General features: G+C 52.2%; 1 protein-coding gene across 2 annotated transcripts in view; it reads right to left on the reverse strand.

Annotated features, from left to right (window-relative positions):
* Positions 1–24,264, reverse strand: part of ZNF638 (zinc finger protein 638) — a 51,373-nt gene continuing 27,109 nt past the window's right edge. The window contains exons 18-35 of one of the 2 annotated variants that reach the window (XM_080343221.1): positions 23,367–23,704; positions 22,697–22,843; positions 22,430–22,561; positions 22,039–22,097; positions 21,854–21,897; positions 21,465–21,626; positions 21,297–21,368; positions 20,026–20,078; positions 19,279–19,410; positions 19,003–19,131; positions 18,642–18,683; positions 15,786–15,926; positions 13,075–13,200; positions 9,034–9,083; positions 5,832–7,194; positions 4,770–4,835; positions 2,950–3,868; positions 1–248 (exon numbers count right to left, since the gene is read on the reverse strand). In XM_080343221.1, the coding sequence (XP_080199347.1) occupies positions 223–248; positions 2,950–3,868; positions 4,770–4,835; positions 5,832–7,194; positions 9,034–9,083; positions 13,075–13,200; positions 15,786–15,926; positions 18,642–18,683; positions 19,003–19,131; positions 19,279–19,410; positions 20,026–20,078; positions 21,297–21,368; positions 21,465–21,626; positions 21,854–21,897; positions 22,039–22,097; positions 22,430–22,561; positions 22,697–22,843; positions 23,367–23,704 (4,001 nt within the window). In that variant the 3' untranslated portion in view covers positions 1–222. The remainder of the gene's footprint in view (positions 249–2,949; positions 3,869–4,769; positions 4,836–5,831; positions 7,195–9,033; positions 9,084–13,074; positions 13,201–15,785; positions 15,927–18,641; positions 18,684–19,002; positions 19,132–19,278; positions 19,411–20,025; positions 20,079–21,296; positions 21,369–21,464; positions 21,627–21,853; positions 21,898–22,038; positions 22,098–22,429; positions 22,562–22,696; positions 22,844–23,366; positions 23,705–24,264) is intronic. The other variant, XM_080343222.1, reaches the window with a different exon arrangement.

Genomic DNA, 24,264 nt, shown 5'->3' on the forward strand with positions numbered 1-24,264 from the left:
CAGTGGATGGTTTCTATACAACAAAGCCACCTTTTTCGGGTTTTTTTTTTAGTCTCTACGGAGCTCAAAATTTATACAACGCGAATGTTCGTTTCTGAAACAAAACTACAAATCTGGTCATAACAAAATACACAAAATGGACTGGACCCCAAGGTTTAATTCAGTGAAGAATCCTCCTTCTCTCCTCGCGCCACCTCGACCTCCGCCTGTCCCGCTGTCCCCTCAGCCCTCGGCAGGGCCGGGAAGCGCTGCAGGAATAAAGGTGAAAAAACACCGTGTTATTCATCAACCCGCAACAAGATTGCGCTATAAAACCAGCGCGGGGTTCAGAAAAGCGTTGCCCAAAAGCCACTGTGCTCCGTGCACCAATAATGTGTGATCTGTACCCAAAGTTTTGCTCCCAAACCGGCGCAGTCACCACACAGAATGTTCCCAGGACATAGGGCAAAATAGTAATGATCAGGTGTTCACGCAGCGACAGGGACCTGAGCATGAGGAAACGGAAAATACCCAATCAGCACCAGCTTTCTGGCTGCCAAACGGACTTTTTGCCCATTTTCTGTCTGCGAGATGTGACATGTTCTATGTGTGAGAGCCAAGGCAGCCGCAGCGGGGCAGGGAACCTGCCCAACGCGTTTCTGGACACACCGCGGGGTCTTTGAAAACGTCTTAAAAATGACGGGGAAACAGGAGCCGGTCCCGGGACCCGCGTTGGCCTCACCAAATCCTCCACTTGCCACGTTGAAGCCTTTGTCACACAGTTCTCTGCCGCTGCCAACTCCTCACAAGCCCCCGGGCAGCGCCCGTGTCTCCCAGCAGCTCCCCTGGCAGCTCCAGGGCTCTCAACGCTTTTGTACAACAATACATATATATATATATACACATTTTTAAAACTATGTAAGCTGCGTTTCCACACACTGAAAGCTGGCAAACGCCTATGGGGAGGAGTGGTGACACTGGAAGCTGTGCTGCCAAAAGAGACCTGGACAGGCTGGAGAGCTGGGCGGGGAATAACCTGATGGAATTTAACAAGGGCAAGTGTAGAGTCTTGATCTGGGCAGGAACAGCCCCAGGTTCCAGTGTAAGTTGGGAAATTACATATTAGAGAGCAGTGTAGGGGAAAGGGACCTGGGGGTCCTGGGGACAGCAGGGTGACCATGAGCCAGCACTGGCCCTTGTGGCCAGGAAGCCAATGGGACCTGGGGTGGGTTAGAAGGGGGTGGTCAGTAGGTCAGAGAGGTTCTCCTGCCCCTCTGCTCTGCCCTGGGGAGACCACACCTGGAATCTTGTGTCCAGCTGTGGCCCCTCAGTTCCAGCAGGACAGGGAACTGCTGCAGAGAGTCCAGCGCAGCCACCAAGATGCTGCAGGGAGTGGAGCATCTCCCGTGTGAGGAAAGGCTGAGGGAGCTGGGGCTCTTTAGTTTGGAGAAGAGGAGACTGAGGGGTGACCTTATTAACATTCATAAATATATAAAGGGTGAGTGCCATGAGGACAGAGACAGGCTCTTCTCGGTGGCAAACAATGATAGGACAAGGGGTAATGGGATCAAGCTGGAACACAAGAGGTTCCACTTAAAATTGAGAAGCAACTTGTTGGGGTGAGGGTGTCAGAGCCTGGCCCAGGCTGCCCAGGGGGGTTGTGGAGTCTCCTTCTGTGCAGACATTCCAACCCGCCTGGACACCTTCCTGTGTAACCTCATCTGGGTGTTCCTGCTCCATGGGGGGATTGCACTGGATGAGCTTTCCAGGGCCCTTCCAATTCCAAACATACTGTGATACTGTGATGTGTCTCTCCCCGCTTGGCTCTGTGTTAAACTCTCTGAACCCTTCGCTGTTCCACGCTACGTTTCACATGTTTCCTGTTGGGTCTGTGTTCCCGTTTCACTGCACTCGCCTGTGTGACGCAGCCCTGCCCTGGAACCACCACCGACCTGCTGTCGGCTGCTTGACCAGCCCCTGCGGTACAGGCCAGAACACAAACCATTTCCCCCAATGCTGGTGGCCATGAACACCAGACGAACACTTCAAACCCACATGCCCCTTCATCTCAGACCAAAAAGAAGATGCACTGTAAAATAAATGAATAAATATCCCACCTTCGGGCGCTGGTCACGCTCAGTCTGGTTTTTCTGTTTTGGGGTTTTTCTGGGGTTTCTGGTTTGTTGGGGTTTTTTTGTTTGGTTTGATTTTTGGTTTTTTTTGCTTGTGTTTTTGGTCTGGTTTGGTTTTGTGTGGGGTTGGGTTGGTTTGGGGGGGTTTGGGTTGGTTTTTTAGGGGCATTTGTTTTTTGGGAGAGTTTGGTTTGGTTTTGTGGGGGTTTGGTTTGGTGTTCTGAGGGGTTTTGGTTTGGTTTTGAAGGCGTTTGGTTTTGTAGGGGTTTGGTTTTGGGGGGTTTGGTTTGGTTTTTGGGGGGGTTTGGTTTGGTTTTTGGGGGGGTTTGGTTTGATTTTTTGGGGGGGTTTGGTTTGGTTTTTGGGAGGGTTTGGTTTGGTTTTTGGGAGGGTTTGGTTTGGTTTTTGGGGGGGTTTGGTTTGATTTTTTGGGGGGGTTTGGTTTTGTTTTTGGGAGGGTTTGGTTTGGTTTTTGGGAGGGGGTTTGGTTTCATTTTTTTGGAGGGGTTGTTTTTGGTTTTGGAGGGGTTTGGTTTTGGTTTTTTGGGGGTTTGGTTTGGTTTTTTGGGGGTTTGGTTTGGTTTTTTGGGGGTTTGGTTTGGTGTTTTGTGGGGGTTTGTGCTGGTTTGTTGGGGAGGTTTGGGTTGTTTTTGTGGGTTTGGTTTGGTTTGTTGTGGGGTTTTTGTTTCCCCCAGTATCTCTTTCATTAACTTTGCCAAAGATCTGGGATTTCCCAGTTCCCCATTTGCGACCAGGATCTCTGAGCACAAGCATCTTATTTTACACTTTATATTCATGTTTTCTACCATTTTTCTAGAACCCAGGAGAGCCTCCTTACCTCTGGGCTTTGCGTTTGCAGGCACAACTTCTGGCCTGGTATCTCCCACAGCTCCCGTTTCTTCTGGCCCTGCCGCAGCCACAACATCCTCATCCTCCTCCCCCCTGCTCAGGTTTTGCCCTGGGAAAGGATTTTCCTCCTCCTTGTCCTCCTCTCCAACTTCGTCGACCGTCACAAAGTTCAGTTCTTCTTTCAGCCGATTGAAATCGGCCAGAAAATCGTCTTCGTCCTCGTTGACCTCGTCCAGGGTCACCAGAGGGTTGTCGTCCGCGTCCTCCTGGATCTCGTCCACCGTCACCAACGTGCTGGGGTCGTCGGGGACCTGCGAGGAGGCGTCTGCGGGATCCTCCTTCTCATCCTCCTTGTGCTTTGCCGCGTCCTCCGCGCTCAGGCCCGCGGGCTCGCTCAGCGGCAGCTCCTCCACCTCCCCGATCTCATCCACCGTCACCAAGGGCTCGGCTTTTAAATCCGGCTCCTCAAACGCCGACCCGGGAACGTCCTTCTGGGAGCCCGGCTCGTCCTGCTCCGACAGCTCGTCCAAGGTGACGAGCGCCTGCGGGTCCTTCACGGCTTCCGAGAGAGGTTCCTCCTCCTCCATCACCTCGTCCACCACCACCAGGCCCTGCAGCTCGCTCAGCGCCTCCAGATTGGCCACGGCCATGAGCTGCGCGGTCACCTCCTCCTCCTCCTCGGTCTCATCCAGCGTGACGAAGGAGGGCTGGCGCTCCGCGGCGCGGCCCACGCAGCTCTTGGCTCTCCTCCTCTTGGCAGCGGGCTCGCAGCTCGGCTGGGGCCGGGCAGCCGCTTTCCTCTTGGCCCGGGGCGGGTTCCGCCGCGGTCGAACCGGGGGCTCCGTCTCCTCCACGACCTCGTCCACCGTCACAAATTCATCCAGGTTAAACGGAAACAGCTTCTCTTCCTAGGGAGGGTAAAAACGGGAATTAAAGCAGGTTTAACGCTCAGCCAGTGCCAAACGCCGCCAGCTGATGAAAAGCATCCGGGCGCTGAAGCCAGCACAAGGAGGGAAAAGAAGGAAAAGCAACCTGAGGGTAGAAAAACAACTGTCAGGCCTTCAGCCTCAGCGTTTTCATCACCACGATTTGCGTTAAGTAAGCAGATTCAATGCAGAAACCCAAAGAGTTTTAAAAAAACCAGCAGACGAACAGACAAAATGTGTGTCTGTTAAAACACCCAGGCCCTGAAAACTCCACGTGCATTTTTGCAGTCACTTGCAGGGGACGAGTGGAAATCTGAGAGCCCAGAGCATCCTTCAAAAACCCCACTGTCCTGTGTCCACACCTCCGTCTCTTCCCTAATTATCCGCTGCTACAAAACAGGAGACTAATTACATGTTTTGAACCAGCAAACTGATTGTGTGTCCCGCTGGCTCCAACTCCAGCCCCGTGGCGGGACAGGGGGAAGGTGGGCAACATGGGTACTTGAAATCAACCAATGCATTCATTTTAGACAGTAAAACACATCCAAATACCCACTCCACCCCAAGCTATGCATTCCATTTCTGCACTGAACTGTTCTGAAGCTGGTTTTCAAAATATTCCATCCTACCATCGCGCGTCGCAGCCTCTGAGCAGCAGCAGCATCTGCGCAGGACCCGACAAAGCAAATATCAGCTCACAAAAGGACGGAACAACTTAATAATTCCCATTCTGAGCAAATCCAAGGGCATGAAGTTCCCACACTCAGTAAAGACTCGCTTCAAATAATTCCCTGGTGAAGGATGCTAAGGACTCTTCAAACACACACACACACGCACATCCAGGACCATCGGACCTCAAGCTGAGCTGTGGTTCCCTCCTCACCTCTTTCTGATTCACGCTGCTGCTGCTGCCGCCTTTGGCAGGTTTAGTATTGCCAGCAACAGACACCTGCAAAATCGAGACAAAAGACATGAAATCTGTTAAGTCAACTAACCCATCCACAGAAGAAAACAAACAATAAACCGAAAGCAGCTATATTTTCCTGTAATGAAGCTCTGAGGTTGTCTGGATCGCTGCCTGTGCTGACAGGCTGTGCGCCCAGAGGCAGGGCAGCAGCGCCCGGGCAGCGAGCCACGGTCACAGCACCGCGGCTGCGCAGGACTCAACAAAGCACGTGTCAGCTCACAAAACCACAGAACAACTTCATAATTCCCATTCCGAGCAAATCCAAGGACACGAAGTTACCGCACTCAGTAAAGACTCGCTTCAAAAATACCTTCCTGGGTTTTTCCCAAGGGGTGTTTTCCAAGCAGCGCGCACTGGCGCTGCACTCACGGCATCCAAGAGCAACGGGCTGCCCCCGCTCCTTACTGCAACTGCTCTGCTGGCCCAAAGCAGTGCAGAGGTTTATGGAAGGGGAGTGACACCTCCTTGTCCCACGCTCAGCATCTGCGAGCAGCACGCAGCTCTTGTCCCCAGCCAGGTTCTTCAGGGGGTGTGCATGCAAACGAGCCCAATTTAGCACATAGAGGGGAGATATTGTTTATTATGAGTTGCACAGCCTGGATGCTGAACAAAGCCAGCGAGAAAAGGAACAGCCGTTATATACAAACTCTTCTTACGTTCACACCTGAAGAGCCAACTGGCTACACATTTGCACATGGGTTACATATTCACTTTAGTGTATAATGAGCAACGTTCAGCTAAAGCACACCTCATCCAATAGTCTTGAGCATTAAAGCCACTCGACTAATTGTGCGTGTTCAAAAGGTGTGAAGGTGCAAGGACAGTCTGATTAGATGGTTTGCAAGTCACTCTTATCAGACTGTCCTAAACCCGAAAGGATTTACATATCTTTACGTTAGCAAACACAGGCAGGATTCATTCTGTAAGTGACAATGACATTATCAGGGACTGAACCAGCCTTCTTCCTGCCCTCCTCACCTTAGTGCTGCCGGTGTCTTTCTTCCCGCTGCAGATTCTACTCTCCCCCTCTTGGGCCGGTTTGGAACCAGCCCGAGGTTCCTTCTCCTGCTGCGCTGAATTCCTCCCGCTCCCTCCCTTTCCAGCCGCGACACAAGTCCTGCTGGCTCTGCACCTGCCGGGCCGCGGAGCAGCCTCTTCTTTCGATGCCGTTCTCCTCGCCAGCGCCGTCTGGCTCCGCGTCTCCGGCTTCGAGGGAGTTTTCTGCTCGCCGCCTTTCCAGAGGCACGGCTGGTTCCTCCAGGCCGGACACCTGGACTTGGATATATCTGGCAGATACACCACCGCCTTTAAAATTGTTTTACCCACACAGGACGAGTCTTTGATGGACAGAGAGGAGCTCAACGTCACCGCTTTGCGGGTTTCATCAGTTTTTGCTGCTCCTGTTCCTTTACTTTGATGAGCTTTGGTTGAACTTCCCTCGTCATTCTCACTGACAGCATTTGGAGCATCTTCCATAGCAGTGCCAACCTTGTTCACCGAGTTTTCAAGTTTCTTCCCAGTTTCTGCCTCAGTTTTGACCAAAAGCTCTTGGGGGTTCTCCTCTGCGGCTCTTCCAACTGTGGGCACAGGCTCTTCTGCTTTCAGCTCCGCACCTGCTCCAGCCACATCCAGTTGCTCCTCGGTGGCCGCCCCGGTTTGAAGCACAGGTTTCTTCTCTGTTACCGCAATTACAGGTATTTCTTGCTCAGTTTTCACAGCATCACAAACAGTATCTTTTTCGGGCGCACCCAACTGGTTTGTTTGTGCGACGCCGGCTGGTGCCATCTCCACCGCGGGCGCGTCGGGCTCGGGGGGCAGCGCCGCAGGGACGGCTCCGGTGGGTTCCCCGGCTGCCAAACCCACCGATGGGACATCTTCATCCCGGCCCGCGGCCGACAATCCTGCTGAACCAAGGGCAGGAGCAGAGAACGCTTCGTCCTGCTCTTCAACATCCTCCTCCGATGCAGATACAGCAGCGGGTTCGAACAATGCTGGTTCAGGATGATCTTTAACCACCTCTTCTTTCTCAGCACGGGACGGCGGCAGCGCCGCTTCTGACCTTGCCTGAGATGACTCAGCAGCAGCGGGTCTGACAGACGCCACAGCCGCTTCAACTCCAGCGTCCACCTTCTCCGCAGCCGCCGGTGCCGGTCCCGGGGCAGCTGCCGTGGCTGCTCCATCGCGCCGGGGCTCGGGGGGCTCTGTCTGCAGCGCCGGCGCCTCCTCTGCGCTGGGACAGGGGGAAGCGGGTCCTTGCTTCGCCACGCTGGGCTCTGCCGGAGGATGAGCAGCTGCTGTTTGCGCCGCTCCTGACGCCTCTGGGTCAGTTTTGAAGCCAGAGCTAAATGCATTTAAAAAAAAACAAGAAAAGAAGAAATCAAACTACACTGAGAATTCTACAGTTACCAGGAACCTCTTGACGCCGCTGGTGGGGGGGTCTCCTGATGCATTAGCGCTTCGCATTTGGAAATCTGCCTGTCGGGGTTAAAATGGTTAAAAATATCGAGCTGATTCGTTTTCTGCTTCTGTCCAATCCACCTCAGCACCGCAACGCTCTTACATGTTGAATTACATGACGTGCAGTCAGACCTGTCGCCTGTGAGCTCGGTGCTGCCACCCCCAAAATTCAGGTCCCCAGAGACAAAGCAGAGTGCACAAGCACATACAGAGCAAAAACAAAGCTTCGGTGTCCCTGTCCAGAGGGGTTAGGGCAGTTTTGTGTGGAGAGGGCAGACTCTGCAGCCACAGGCCTGGAGAACTCTTCCAGCAGCCAGGAGGCTGAGAAGCTTCATTTTGTGTTTCTGGTTCGGGTTTAAGGGGAGGGAGAGGTCGCTTTGGTTCTAACGTGCAGTGACCTGGCACAAGAGCGGGAACAGCAGACATCCCTTGGGCCAGGCTCTGGTTTCACTGACCCCACTGTCCGCTCCCAGCGTCACAGGGCCCAGCATGACAAAGCAGAGGACGGAGCTTTCGGAGCACTCCGGTTACGGGAAGCGCCTTAGTCCTCTCGGAAAGAAACAAACTGTGCACAATCTGGGGAAACTGGAGATGTCTGTGTCCCTTTTCCCCAAAGCTCGAGAAAACAAGCAACCCAACACCTCACGTGTCTCTAGAGGGAAAGATGCCAAGATAACAACACTGACAATCTTGCCAAGCGCTGGAAAAGACACAAAAGCGGCAAATACACATAATTAATCCGTGGTTATGTACAATGCAGCAGCCTGTGCTATGGTTTCTCAGAACCGATGGATGTGATAAAGGCTGCACAGTTGTATAAACCCTCATGAAAATAAATGTCTCCTTCCACAGCAACACCCACCCCGTGCCTCCCACCAAACCCACTGCTCTCCAAAACCCACGGACAGGCTCAAGCCGCACTGCCACACCAGGTGCTTTCAGTCAGATTCCGTAACAAGAGCTCTTGGAATGATCTACCCATCTCTAAAAGCATTCCCAAAACATGAATGGAGCTCTAAACCCAACCAACAGTTACTGTACAATTGGAAATTTTGCTACAACCAATATCCGCAAAACCATCTGAAATGGAACATGGCAAAACCACCAGTCTGCGTTTCTAGGTTCTGATGGAGCATCTAAACACACTTGAAAATCAATTCAGGGACACGTCTCGCAGCATGAAATTAATGTTAATAAGTTAAACAGGGAAGTTTCAGTTTATTTTTAGCATTTAGAAACAAAACCAATAGAGCCAGACGCTCTGACAGAGGAAAGACGAGATAAAGCATTCACTGCCCGGTTAAATACAACAGAAACTGTCTTACCAACATGTATCTCCAAACAAACTTTGCAGGACCTGGGGTAAAATGCTGGTCACACTGAGTGGAACAATGATAACTCAGCAAACTCCACAGACACCGGGATTTTACCCCATTTGCACGTGTCGTGTGAGAGCCCCGGATTTCAGGGGAACGGCAGCGGTGACGGCTCCCCAGCAGCACGGGACACGGGGCACAGGGTGCAATGCGCCCCAGCGCTGGTGGCAGCTCCGGGGACGGACCCAGCGCGGGGCTGCCAGCAGCTCTCATAGACATCATTCAAAATACACTAAAGAATCCTCCACACAAACAATCAGCTAAAAACCTCCTTCTTGCTAAGAGAAAAAAACATGCAAAGAAAAATTGGAACATGATTAACTAGTGGAAAGACAGACCAGACATACCTTCCCCTGCTGGGCTCCTCCTCCTTCACTTCTGTCTTCACAACTTCAGCCTGAAAGGCAAAAATGAGGGTTCAGTATCACGGACTTTCAGAAGCAGCAGCGTGGATTTGTCTAACGCAGCGAATAAGTGACACCACAACCCAAAACCTGGGCACAAATCACCTGAGAGAGCAAACGACCGGGAACTGCTGTAAAACTGTGTCCCACGGAACATATTTCATAAGACAGCGAATCACAGTGCATGGCAGCGTAAGGGTTTTACTCCAATTCTGTTGGGCAGAATGTGACACACCACTGGGGGGTCTGTTCATCTCATTGCTGAGCAGAATTATTGTTATTGCTATATCCCCTGTTGACCAATTATCTCCAGAAAACCCAAGGCCAGGTTGTGTCCCTGAGAAGCTGCTCATGCAGCGCTGGTTTCTCGCGGGGTGACTACACCCGTCTGCTTTCTGTGATGTACAATGAACGTGAAGTGAAATCACGGCTCCTGAAAACAAGGTGCCGAAGTGCCCAAGCTCTGTAGCTATCATGGTCAGTACCGCAGGCCCAAAGAACTGGAAAAACCTTTAAAAACGCAGAGTTGAAATCTCAGTCTCTTTTCCGAATGTATTCTAAACTAATTTGAAGATTATCACTATTAGAAAGAGCAGCGGATAAATGGATACATGGAATTCATGTTCATCTTTTACTTAGGCACATAACTCCAAAGCCTTCAGCCTTCCCTTTCTACAAACCTCTATTGCAGAGGTCAGTGCCAGCAGCCATTTGGACACGGTAGAATGAATTAAAGATGAGGGTTATTCCTTCAGACTGAGCTGGAGGCTTCCAGAGAAGACGCCCATGGCAAACGGAGCCTCGAGCTCAGCACTGCCGCGGCACCGGCGCAGGACCGATGGGCGAGGGGGACGGACCCAACCGCAGCCAAGGACAGACGCAGAAACTCGCTTTTCCCTCTTTACCAATATGACCACCTCACAGATAAAATTAAAGGCAAGGAATTCATCCCCAAAGCACAGCTGGATTTAGCATTTGTGCAAAGCTGTGCCAGCGCACTGATAGCCACTGGGGTGACACCAGCTGCAGCTGTGCTCCGAATCCACAGCCTGGCTGCGCATCCTCCTTCACCGGCACAGGAGTCTCCCCACGTTTTTGTTATCTCGGCAGTACCGAGTTCAGACATTAGCAGCAAAATTACAGAAACAAAACTCCTGTTGCAGGAAACAGCCAGGGTGGAGCCCATGCAAGGAAGCCGGAGGTGCACGAGCCCAGGGGACGCGGCGAGATGCACCCGAGGTTCTGGGGGATGAAGCTGCTGAGCCACTGCCCGTCACGCTGAAGAAGCTGTGGCAGCGGTGAAGCTCTCACCGACTGCAAAAAGGGAAATACACCCTCATTTTTAACAAGGGATGAAAGGCAGACTTGGGGAAACACAGGCCAGTGAGCGGCAGGATGATGGAGCAGATCCTCCTGGAAACTGCGCTGAGACACATGGAAAATGAGGAGATCGGTGACAACAAATCATACCTGACAAATCCAGCCTTCCAGGAGGGGGTCAGTGTGCTGAGGATAAGGGAAGAGCGACTGACACCATCGACCTGGGCTTGTGCAAGAGTCTGACACCGTCCCGCACGACAGCCCCGTCTCCAAAGCAGAGATGCGGATTTGAGGGACGGACACTCGGTGGGGGAGCAGTTGGCTGGATGGCGGCACTCAAAGAGTTGGGGTCAATGGCTCCATGTCCAAGCGGAGAACAGTGACAAGCGGTGATGACAGGCTCAATGGGATGCACAATGTGAGAAACAAACCGTGTCCTGGGCTGTGTCACCCGCAGCAGGAGGAGGAAGGAGACTGTCCCCTTGGTGAGACCCTCTGCAGTGCTGGGCCAGCTCTGGGGACAGCACAAGACACACGGACCTGCTGAGAGGGGCCAGAGGAGCCACAGGAATGACCCGAGGCTGGAACAGCTCTGCTGGGGACAGGCTGAGAGAGCTGGGGGGGTCAGCTGGAGAAGAGAAGCTCTGGAGAGACCTTAGCGTGGCCTTTCTGGGCTTAAAACCGGCTGATAAGAAAGATGGGGACAGACTTTTGAGCAGGGTCTGTTGTGATAGGACAAGGGGTGATGGTTTAAACTAAAGGAGGGAGATTCAGGCTGAACATGGGGAAGAAATTGTTGTCCTGAGGGTGGTGAGAGCCTGGCCCAGGTTGGCCAGAGAGGTGGTGGATGAACCATCCCTGAGACATCCCAGGCCAGGCTGGACGGGCTCTGAGCACCCTGAGCTGGTGAAGGTGTCCCTGTCATGGCAGGGGGGGCACTGGGGGGCTGGGAAGGGCCCTCCAACACAAATCACCCTGTGATAACGTAATTGAACGAGCACCTACATGAGCGCTGTGACTGTGCTGCTGGCATCAGTTTCAGCCTCTCTCTGTATCACCGAGTGCGCAGCTGGAAAAATATATTATTCTGAGAAGAGCGCGTGAATGCGGCTCTTTGTCAGCCTGAACTCTGCGCCGATGAAACATTTACAGTGACAAAGGCACGCTGTTCTGTGGCTACACGAGGCATAGGGCACTGCTATACAAAGCAGCTCCCCCAGCACCCTGGACAGACATTCCTTAGCGGGAGCACTTCAAGGAATGATATTTTGCTTATTTTTCAGTGCTAAGGGAGCTTATTTTTTGTGTTTTCTGGACTCGAGGGAAAGCTCATCAGTCTGAAGATGTGGCTGTTTTCTGCAGCTACCAAGTCAGTGTGAGAACAGAAGGCAGGTTGATCAGCGCAGTCCCTCACAGACGGCACAGCACCGCCATACCGAACGGGCTCTGCACCCACACACGAGCTGCGGACTTGCTTGAAAGGGGCGTTTTTAGTCTGCTGCCAGAGCTACCTGTGTCCCAAACCTCAGCCTGGCGATCGTCCTATGTCCTGAACCACCACAGGTGTTATTTAACAACTATGGCGAGAGAGCCCTACCAGAAATGTCCTATTGGTGCCGTATGTCGTTAAAAACGGGAACCCTACACAGCACACAGCCACCCTGTGGACTTGATAATTAACGATGCTTTTCAGTAAAGCAGAAGAAAGTGTCAATACAAACCAGACCATGATCCAGGCCAATGGTCAGTACAGAACCTATTGGTTAAAAAGAAATCTGAAATTCACTGTGATGCTCCGTGCAAACATCACCGACGGCTCTGTCAGCGCGGGATGTACTATTACACGTGTGGATGATGGTTTTTCCCTCCCTGTTGTAGTAATGGACTGAAGTTCCTTGTGACAAGGACACCTCAAGTTAAACTTTCTCTGGTGCTGAACAAAAGTGAAGGGGAAAAGCTGAAGTGCAGGATGGGATCCCAAAGGCACGTGGCTGAGCAGAAGCAGCCACGTGCAGGGACTGGGAGCTCTGGAACGGTGCGCACAGGGACCAGCACTTCAAAAAAAGGCAAAAATGCAACAACAGAACCCAAAAGCCCGTACGTATTTCAGTCTCAATCCTCACACCACGTCTGGATTCACGTTCTCCACCCTGGAAGCCGCAATGCTATTAGGATGTGGCTGATATTTGCATTTCTTGCTTAAAGCTCTTTATGCATCCAGTGCAACAGGCACTAAGCTCCTTTGTCTCCTGCTGCAGTAACTGGGTCTGGAATCAAGGGGACTAAAGCCAATGAGCTGCTAAAGATGAATCAAACTACATCAGAAAAAACCTGCTAATTTCAATCACCAATCTTTTCTAACCAGTAGGAAATAGTTGCTTCCCTCCTTTCCTCCTTTTTGTCTTCATCCTTCATTAAGAAATACTTCCAGCAGTGGAAAGACATTCCATACGCAGTGCTAAAATACAGGAAGAAAGGAAAGAAAGACAAACACCACGACGTGCTTCTGCACCTCTGCCGAGCCCCGGAGCACGGACCGGCTGATTCAGCTCCCAGCGGTGCCGGCTTTCCAGCAAACAGCGCAGGAAACCTCGACGCCGTCATCACGAGCCGGTTGGTGGAGGCCACGAAAATCAACGTGCTATGGAAAAGAAGGAATCTGACCTGGGCAGCGTGTCCGCGGGGCGACAGGGCGCAGGTCAGCGTGTGCTCGCCCATCACGTAGGGCTGGTGCTGCAGGGAGCTGTGCATGGAGCGGGCAGAGCCGGGGCTGTCCAGCTGCAGGATGGCCTGTGGGGAACAGAGCACGGGCTTCAGTGAACCGTTCCAGAACCCCAGAGTGTCAGGGGCTGCAGGGACCCGGAAAGCTCATCCAGTGCAATCCCCCCATGGAGCAGGAACACCCAGATGAGCTTACACAGGAAGGTGTCCAGGCGGGTTGGAATGTCTGCACAGAAGGAGACTCCACAACCCCCCTGGGCAGCCTGGGCCAGGCTCTGCCACCCTCACCCCCAACAAGTTGCTTCTCATATTCAAGTGGAACCTCCTGTGTTCCAGTTTGCACCCATTGCCCCTTGTCCTGTCCCTGGTTGTCACCAGCAGAGCCTGGCTCCATCCTCCTGACACTGCCCCTTTCCATATTGATCCCCAGGAATGAGTCGCCCCCTCAGTGTCCTCTTGTCCAGCTCCAGAGCCCCAGCTCCCTCAGCCTTTCCTCACACGGGAGATGCTCCACTGCCTGCAGCATCTTGGTGGCTGCGCTGGACTCTCTGCAGCAGTTCCCTGTCCTGCTGGAACTGAGGGGCCACAGCTGGACACAAGATTCCAGGTGTGGTCTCCCCAGGGCAGAGCAGAGGGGCAGGAGAACCTCTCTGACCTACTGACCACCCCCTTCTAACCCACCCCAGGTCCCATTGGCTTCCTGGCCACAAGGGCCCAGTGCTGGCTCATGGTCACCCTGCTGTCCCCAGGACCCCCAGGTCCCTTTCCCCTACGCTGCTCTCTAATAGGTCATTCCCCAACTTACACTGGAACCTGGGGTTGTTCCTGCCCAGATTCAAGACTCTACACTTGCCCTTGTTCTATTTCATTAACTGTTTCCCTGCCCAGCTCTGCAGCCTGTGCGGGGCTCTGGATGGCAGCACAGCCCCCAGTGTCACCACTCCTCCCAGTTTGCTGTCACCATTGTCTTTTCTGCTTGCAAAATGAGTTTAGGAAAGTCAGCTGGTGGAGCTTGTGATACTCCTGAAGGGTTTTCACTATTTGTATTTTAAATTAGGTATACGCAGCATTGAGGAAACCTATGGGGGACAGTGACCTCTCTTCCTTGTGATAGGCTGAAGGAGGGAACCTCTCCATGTGAACTTATCTCTGTAACTAAATAAGGACCCACAATCCATCCCAAAGCAGCAGGTCTGGAGCTCCCCAGCCACAGTGTCTGAATTCTGGCTCAGCTTTGGTTCTGCTCCACAATCACAGAACCGTTTTGGTTGGAAAAGACCCTTAGGATCATGGAGTCCAACCACAAACCTGACACTGCCGATTATCTGTCTCACTTGGAACAGTGCAACAAGCTCCAGATGGGTTTTCTTTGCCACACAGCCCTGCAATGAACAGCCCTGTGGAAAGAACCTCGGCTAAAAATGCCACAACACAAACACGTCGGGTGCAAGAGGTCACGCTGTAAGAAAGACTGGAACAAGAGTGAATGGTTAATGCTGCACCTCCACATTATGGTACAGACATTAACACCCACCTGAGGTCACTGATAAAAGTCTATTATCTGTCTGCGCTGCTGCCCCGTTACTCCCACATTCAAATAGATTCTTCCCTGTGTCCACACGCCCTTATGTGTGGGTTTAAAGCAGAACTTTGCAGGAATCCCCAGCACCAGAGACTCTTGTACGATACGCTGGGCACAGATAACTCAGGTTATCACAGCTCCAGGGACAAACCAGCAAACGCTCACCTGCCAGATTCACCGGTGAGACCAAGTCACAACCAGAATTTGCCACAGTCAGCAATGACCACACCAATAAATTAACAAGAAGTTGTGTTCTGAAGCTGATTTTACCTGTGCCGATTCAATGGAATTAAAGGATTTGATGTTCAAGCCAACCAAGTCCGTTAAGGTCTAGAAACGGGCGCTGGGTGTTTTACATCTGCAGTTCTCTTTAGTGCACAGGGAAATTGGAAAAAGTGGGTTCCGTTTCAGAGAAGACAAATGCTGCTTAACAGCAACTTCGCCTGGTTGATAGTTTATTAGCAGGTGGACACTTCGGCCAGCTCATAATAATGGGAACACAATTGCTTTTTAACTGTTTTTATATATATATATATATATGTGTGTATATATATATATATATGCAACCAATCAATTAAATCTAGTTCATCAAATAAAAATCCAACGTTAAGTGCAAAAAAGCAACATTACAAATTGAAATAACTTTTTTTTTTTTAATTGAAAATCAAATCTCTACATTTTGAAATGCCCTGAAATAAAAAGCAGTTACGGTAATTCTGACACCTTCACATCTCATATCACGGCTTTTCCCCAACCTCCGCTCTGGTGCCAGAGCTAATGGCTCTGCCAGCCCCTGGGCAGCCCTGAGCTCCCTTCCAGAGCCCCCCGAGCCGCCCCCACGCTGTTCAGCCTCACTAAAAGCCTCAAGTTTGGGTTGCCTGGTTGTGTTTTCACTTCTCGCTGCCCTCGGCAAACAGGACAAACTATTTTCTTGTTCGGGATGAGCGGAAAGAGTCAGAAACTTCATCTCTCGTCAGCGGAACATTCTTGGTACTTGGAGATAAAAACCTACTTTCTGATTTTTTTTTCCTAATAGAGCATTTTGCACCAAAGGACAACAAAAACCATTTACCTTATTTTTATTCTTCAGTATAACGTAATGATCTACCCTTCCGAAGCGAAGTCCCATGCAGACGACCTCGAGCTCCCTGTATCCATCGTCCGGCAGGTTCCCCAGATGCACAAACTGCTCGTGGATGGTCTCGGTGTTCACCTGCACAACAGGGGACACAACAACCCCCTGAGCTGCGGAACAGGCGCCGGAGCAGCTGCACGGGGCTGGACGAGCCCCCACACGGGGCTGGACGAGCCCCCACACGGGGCTGGACGAGCCCACTCACGGGGCTGGACGAGCCCCCACACGGTCCGTGTGGCACTCAGAACGACCCCCAGACATCCCCACACACCCAGCGCTCACAGATCTGCATTCAAAGCACCTTTTCCATTTTCTGTATCAGCAGAACCTGCTACACTTCCCAGTACAGAATAACAAGAGTCACATGAGTGGTTTACTTTTAATTATTAGTATTTTTTAACTTTTAAAAGTATCTTCAATGAACGCTGCAAAATATAGCTGAAGTCTAACTAAAATCTGGTATTTTGAAAGGCAGACATTATCGAATGAGATTATAAATCAGTCAAGGCATAAAAACCCACCCAAAAAACCCCAATCCTGGCTTTAAATTGGAGTTTGTTTTACCTGATCCATTTGTAACAATAAACCACAAAATCCTGGAGGATTTTTGTGTCCTGAGGGCCCTTGGACAGAACACCCGAGGTACTTGGGAACCTTCAGCACCCCTGGTCTGAACACCTGACAGCCGCGTGTCTTTTGGGACCACAACACTCGCAAGGAGGCAGAGATCCCTCCTGCCCCTGTCTCCAGGCCTGCTGGGCTTTGGGGCACTTCCCATCGCCTCAGCAGGAGCGCAGAAGCACCGTTTCGGCTGAGAAGCATCAGCAGGAGGGGCCGGCACGAAACCCCCGTGTCTGTGTGTGCCAGAGCAGCAGCACACAGCAGAACCCCCACCCTTCGCAGGGAAATCTCAAGCCCCCAGGGGTTTCTCAGAACACCATTTCTTGTTGGCCAGGCTCCTGCAATGTATTTTTGAACCCAACCCGCTGAGCTGCCACTGCTGTTCTCAGAGCGACTCTTGGGAAGCTCCTGTGCCAAGTGTTGGAGCCCAGAGACTCAGATTCACACCCACAACCGATGCTCTAGTGGGAATATCCTCAAGATTTTTTCTGCAGAGGACACAGAAGCTCCAATTTCATCCTCTCCCACCTGCGTCGTGTAAAAACGGTTCGCACATCACCTGCCAGGGAGGCAGGAGGAGGGACGAGGAGGGGACAAGGAGGGGGACGAGGAGGGGACGAGGAGGGGGACGAGGAGGGGACGAGGAGGGGGACGAGGAGGGGGACGAGGAGGGGGACGAGGAGGGGGACGAGGAGGGGGACGAGGAGGGGACGAGGAGGGGACGAGGAGGGACGAGGAGGGGACGAGGAGGGGGACGAGGGGGGGACGAGGGGGGGACGAGGGGGGGACGAGGGGGGGACGAGGGGGGGGACGAGGGACGAGGGGGGGGACGAGGAGGGGGACGAGGAGGGGGACGAGGAGGGGGACGAGGAGGGGGACGAGGAGGGGGACGAGGAGGGGGACGAGGAGGGGACGAGGAGGGGGACGAGGAGGGGGACGAGGAGGGGACGAGGAGGGGACGAGGAGGGGGACGAGGAGGGCGACGAGGAGGGGACGAGGAGGGGACGAGGAGGGGGACGAGGAGGGGGACGAGGAGGGCGACGAGGAGGGGGACGAGGAGGGGGACGAGGAGGGGGACGAGGAGGGGGACGAGGAGGGGGACGAGGAGGGGGACGAGGAGGGGGACGAGGAGGGGGACGAGGAGGGGGACGAGGAGGGGGACGAGGAGGGGGACGAGGAGGGGGACGAGGAGGGGGACGAGGAGGGGGACGAGGAGGGGGACGAGGAGGGGGACGAGGAGGGGGACGAGGAGGGGGACGAGGAGGGGGACGAGGAGGGGGACGAGGAGGGGGACGAGGAGGGGGACGAGGAGGGGGACGAGGAGGGGGACGAGGAGGGGGACGAGGAGGGGGACGAGGAGGGGGACGAGGAGGGGGACGAGGAGGGGGACGAGGAGGGGGACGAGGAGGGGGACGAGGAGGGGGACGAGGAGGGGGACGAGGAGGGGGACGAGGAGGGGGACGAGGAGGGGGACGAGGAGGGGGACGAGGAGGGGGACGAGGAGGGGGACGAGGAGGGGGACGAGGAGGGGGACGAGGAGGGGGACGAGGAGGGGGACGAGGAGGGGGACGAGGAGGGGGACGAGGAGGGGGACGAGGAGGGGGACGAGGAGGGGGACGAGGAGGGGGACGAGGAGGGGGACGAGGAGGGGGACGAGGAGGGGGACGAGGAGGGGGACGAGGAGGGGGACGAGGAGGGGGACGAGGAGGGGGACGAGGAGGGGGACGAGGAGGGGGACGAGGAGGGGGACGAGGAGGGGGACGAGGAGGGGGACGAGGAGGGGGACGAGGAGGGGGACGAGGAGGGGACGCGCGACACCAAACACAGCACGGAGATGACTGTGATAGGTAAACCAAATATCTGCCTAGAAAGCCCGTGGAGCGCGGGTGGCACTACCCACGGGCACACCCCCCAATCCTCCAGCTTGTCTGAGCCCAATAAACCATGACACAAGGGGATGGTCTCCAAGGGCTCCCAGAAATGTCTCATTCCTTCCATTTCACACATCATGGAGCTAAACCCAGCCAACATTTACTCATTCGCCCAGGAAAACATATAAAAACACTTAATTCAAGCGAAAGCTTCGATAACAATTCAATTAGCTAACGTTTCAGTACAGAGGACGCTATTTTGATAGCATGGAGAGGAGAAGTTACACCACTTGCAACTCACCTTTGGGTCTGAATCTTTAATTAGAGTAGTGAATATTGCTTCCTAAAAAAAGGAAAAAGGAAAGAGATTGTGAGATTTGAGCTGGAAAAGGCAGCTCTGGAGCAGCAGCTGAGTGGCCGTCACCGATAGCTCTCTAATTGCTGCTTTCTTAATTACATCGTCAGCACTTTGGACGTCTCTGTTATTCCTGCATCCAAAGGCCAGGACCCAAAAAGACATTGAACAGAACTGGTCTCCAAGAGGACAAACCATCAGAGTATATAAACCAGGCAGGGTATGAACACCGCCTCAAATACCAAACCCTGCTCTGGATGCAAATGTTACTACATATCCCAGAATTTCAATCTATTTTGTTACTCACTTCATCTTTTATGGTCTGAAACTGCGGCACCATGCTGATGCAGAGCTGACTGCCATCCAGCGATATCGCAAAGCAGGTGTAAAATTTAACCATGGAATCAGCAGATTTTCTGTTTATTTCCAGATACGCCTTTCAAAATACAAAAAACGAAGTGTTACGACAATAAGCAATTAATCAAAAGCATCTTCCATCAACGCTTGATGCATTATAGCATCCCATTTGTGTTGAAAACACATTTGTTGTTTCTCTAGGTAGGAACAGATCCCAATGAGGTACCTTCTTGTGCGATGACAGGATGAGCACGTCCCTCAGGCCCCCAAACGGCTTCGCCAGGTTGAAAATCTCCTCCACTGAATAACCCTTCTCGGGCAGGTTGGAAATCAGAACCACACACGTATCATCGGGCTCCTGCAAACCCAGGAACTGAATGTTACCGGCACTTTGGTTATTTATCACAGTTCTTTTTGCCATGTACAACCACCACTGAACTGAACGACACACTTGCTCAAAAGCACGTTACAACACTTGCAATCACGGCAAAACCAAAGCTCATTTCAGCCTTTTCGGGATTTCACAGCAAAGCACATTAAACAATGTTCTAAAAACCGTTTCTCTAATTACATTGTGTAATAACCTTAAACACTGCTTATTACCTGTGGATGTATCGACACCTGAGCTGATGCTGCACAAACCTTAGGTTGTCTCATGCTACTTTGTATTATAAAAAATTCAAACCAAAGCAAATTCCCCTGTAATTTAGTCACTATTTTATATCCCACACTCCAAGCCCTGCAGGACAGTATCACCCCGAGCAGGGCAATGCAGGTGATCAGAGAATAAAGCAGCTGCAGGGTCAATAAAAACCCCTGGAAAACAGAAAAAGCCAAAGAGTGAAGTGGTCGATGTCCATCAGATCACGAACAGCACCGACAAAGTGCCCAGCGCTCCCTGTTGTCAGCAGGACGAGGAGGCGGGGGGGCAGGGCTGTGTGCGGGAGCAGCTCCGGAGCGCAGGGACACTGACCTTGCTGCCGGGGGCCGGGGGCTCCTCGCTCTTCACGGCCGCTCGCGGAGCTTCTGAAACAAACGGGCGGGCGGTGAGGAGCTCGCCAGAGTTCCTGGAACCCCGCACAGCTTCAGAACCCCCCGCGGGACGCCTGACCACTGCTCTCACTGGGCACATGAAACAGCCCTTCGTTTCACCTACAGCGACTAATGGCACTGGCGAGACACATACACATATATAAATGTACAACTATAGAAATGTACAGTTCTAGAAATGCTCCCACGGGGAAGAGCGTTAAGCAGGGATAAAAAAAATAACTAAAATCCCTTAACTACCAGAGAACACTTTGCTGCCATTAAGGCTTTATCAGTGGAACAACCACGGCCACAAGAGTCTCCTCCCAGTGGGTGTCCACAAAAGTGCACAGTGCCATGTGAGGGGCTCAGGAAACGAGAGACGGGAAACAGCAGTGACACAGGCAGGGGAAGGAGAATCACTGCTGCTGTCAAATGGTTATCACAGAATCTTTCTGGTTGGGAAAGCTCCTCAAGATCACTGAGTCAAATCATACCCCAGCCCTGTCCCTGCGACATGTCCTGAGAACCTCATGTCCGTCTGTCCAGCCCTCCAGGGATGGTGACTCCAGCACTGCCCTGGGCAGCCTGTTCAATGCCCCACAGCCCTTTGGGGAAGAAATTGTTCCCAGATCCAATCTCAACCTCTCCAGGTACAACTTGATGCCCCAAGCGCCTCAGTGTTTAAGAGGCATTTGGTCAATGCCCTTAATAATTCGCTTTCTCTTCTGGTCAGCCCTGGGTTTGTCAGGCAGGCAGATGAGATGATCGCTCTAGGTCTGTTCCAACTAAATATTAGATATTCTACTCTACTCAGCTATAAAATCTGGGGAAAATAGCACCTATTGCAGGAGCTGAGCGGGCGATGGAAGCGCTGAGGTTAATGGAGTCAGTGGTGCGGCTGCAAACAGAACACACAGAAACCCCAAATCCTTTGCTCCAATGGGCTGTAAATAAAAGTCTCCATGTTGTGCTGAACAGGTCTATGTAAAAAAACTATATCTGCTGAAAGATGGAAATCTGGGGTTTTTAGCCACTTCAGCCACCACAATGAACTGTTGTTTCAGGTTTCAGCCATGGAACATATTCTAACATCGGTTCTTTCCTGACATCCTCTGTCACCCGAATTTCTTGGCTGAAAAAGTTTCTCCTTCAGCTCACAGAGCAGAAAGGTTGAGCACAGAAAAGACAAAATCCCAGCAGTTTGCACCGTACCTTGATCAGCCACAGCTTCAGGACCCGCACCCACGTCGGCCACCGCCGCCTCAGGCGCCTGCGCCAGCGGCTCTGAAACAAGAACACGTTTGAGAAGACACCAGGATGTCAAACCGCCCGTCGCTCACGAGCGGCACCGCCAGCTCAACCGCCGGCCCCGGGAATTACCCGGCGCGGGGGCCGGCTCGGCCGCCCCGTTGTGCTGCAGCGCTGCTGCCGCCACGGGCTCCGTCCGTCTGTCCCCTGCGCTCCCGCTCTCTGGCTCTGCCGCCTGCGCTGCCGCACCCGCCGATCCGGCTGCTGCCGCCTCTGCGGCTTCCGGGGGCTTCGCTGAGGGGAACAGCAGGAAAACCATTCCTCAGTTCAACACATTCAACTCATCCGTTTGCAAAAGAAAAATGAATTACATTATGTATTTTTCTGCCAGGTATTCAGAGGTAGAATCACATAAATTCCTGCTCCTTGGGACAAATAGGAAGCAAATGTCCCTACAGGAAGAGCTTTGCCAAGCGCAGGTCTGGCTGTGGCTCTGTGGCTGCTCTGCTGCCCAAACTCACCTGGAAGGAGTTTTGTGGTCTTGGTCGCGGGCGCCCGGTGCTTCCTGGAGCGAAACACAGAAAATCAGCTTCAAAGATAACAGAATATTGAAACAGCTCAAAGAAGCCTCAAAACCAGTAAAACATGAAGCCAAACTGATATGAACCCATTTGATATCACACTAAACGTGGTCAGCAACACTCACTTTGTAGTCGGTGCAGCTTTTTTAGGAGTCTGAGCCCGTTTTTTGGTCACAGCTTTGGCCTGAAAGGGACAGAGAGAAGAACTTTTACTGCAGCGTTTATACTTCAAACGCAAATGTGTGTGCATATATGTATATATAGATATTATTAACTGTGTACATATATTAAGATGGGGTTATCTTTCACTGGTGACAGATACTATTAAAAATACGAAACTCATCCAAGAAAACCAGAATTAGAAAGTGTGTTTTCATACATATTTTAGACTGATATTTATGAAAAGGAAATTTAAAAATATAAAATAACACATAAAATAAACTCCTAAGGGTGTTTAGTGGAGCAGAGCAGGCTGAGCAGCAGCAGCCAGCGCCACACACAGTCTCCCGCACCTACCGGCCCAGGCGATTCCTTCGGCTTTTCCGCCACGCTGATTTTCACCCGTTTCCCGTTCACCAGCACAGGCACAGTTTTGCCATATTCCACCGCTGCCATCACGGCTTCTTTGTAGTTCATTTCCAAGAAAGCCTAAAATAAGCAGCACTTCCAGTCTTTATTGATATTACAGCCACAAGACAGACTCTGCTGCAGTTCTGCCTGAGCAAACCTGCTCACAGTGTTTTTTCTGCATCCCGACATGGAAACATTCTGCAGGAAACTCACCTCGTTCCTGGAGCGAAGCACAAGGATGTCACTGACTTTGCCAAACGGCTGGAAAATGTTCTTAATGTCCTGGTCTGTAAAGCCGTTGTCCGGTAAATCAGAGATTTGAAGGACTGTCCCAAAACTCAGCAGCTCCTCACTCAACAGCTACAGAGTGAAAATCAAACAAAAATAGACACTTTGCAAGCCCAGTAAAGGAAATAGGAAAGGATGTGGAGTAAGAATTGCTCTGAATTAGTCCATCTGCCTACTTCACTGGGCTATTCTGAATAAAAGCACAAGGACACAGCTGATATTTCCTTGTTCCGCTGCTCTGCCTCGTTCTCCAGGGCCCAGAAGCCAGGACACGGCATTACCAACAGACACAACATCACCTTTTAGTTTCTCTCAAGCCCTACAGATCACACAGCCCTGACTGCCTGGGCGGCTCCGAGGAGCTCCACGATTCCACCACTGTCCTTTCAGTGCCATCCTTCCCCCCAGCAGCACCAGGTCGTGTTCTCTTTGCTCACCGTTGGGTGGTTTCCAGCCTCCAAGGCCCATTGTGTCTATGGCAACTAAAGCTCGGGCTGGTTTTCAGGTGCTGTTTCCCAGAGACCTCTCCACAAGTGACCCCCCGCAACGAGACACGAACCCAATTCGGCAAACAGAGAAACCCACAGGCGCTCACCCTGTTGTCAGCAGCCGGATGAGCTCCGCCGGCTCCTGGGGACGCCTCTTCCTCTTCATCCTCATCCTCATCCTCTTCCACTTCTTGGCTCTGGGGTACATCATCCGTTTCAGGAGGTGAGGAGCTCGACCCCGGTATCGCAGTCGCACCTTTCTTCACAGTCTTGGAAGAAACTCGTGTTTTCAGTGGCTTCTTCCCCGCCAGCGGGTGCGAACGCGGCGCTTTTCCCGAGCCCGAAGGCCCTGGCCCGCTGGCCTGAAGCATCTTGTGTTTAGTGATCTCGGCTACGAAGTCGGGTCTCAGCGTTTTCACCACGGTCTCCAGAGAAGGTTTTCTGTCTGTGAGCCGAAGGGAAAACAAACGAGGGTGGGTTGGTTCGTTTTTAGCAGAAAAGGCACATATATCAGTGGTTTTCTGCAGTTGTAGTTTCAGCACCCGCTCTCCATTCCATCGAGAGCTGCTCCAGTCACAGAACTTTAATCACTCTCCAGGAGAGATGGTCTGTAAATAATAACCCTCTGTGCTATTTTCACTGTGTGTTTTAAAGTGACAATGTTATCTACAAAAATCCTATGGGCTGGAGCAAGAGAATCACTGGTTAATTTAGTATGTCATGGAACGTAAGAAAATAAGAGAAGTTTTCAAGCCTTTGGTTCTCTTCTCACACAGCGATACACAGCAGGACTTTGCTGAACTCTGTACCCTCCTGCCCGCTCTCTGCCCTACAGACTGTTGTTTTAAGTTGTTCTTTAATGACCTGATATAACATTTATTTCCTGTACACTTGCTTTCGGGGGAAAATTTATATTTGGGTTATTAATTGCTGCTTCTTCTCATTTCTTCCACATTAAAATGGTTTGAGTTTTATCCTCAAGATGTTTTTGGAGCTGCCTGTCCC

This window comes from Nesoenas mayeri, assembly GCF_963082525.1.
Source record: "Nesoenas mayeri genome assembly, chromosome: 4".
NCBI lineage: Eukaryota > Metazoa > Chordata > Aves > Columbiformes > Columbidae > Nesoenas > Nesoenas mayeri.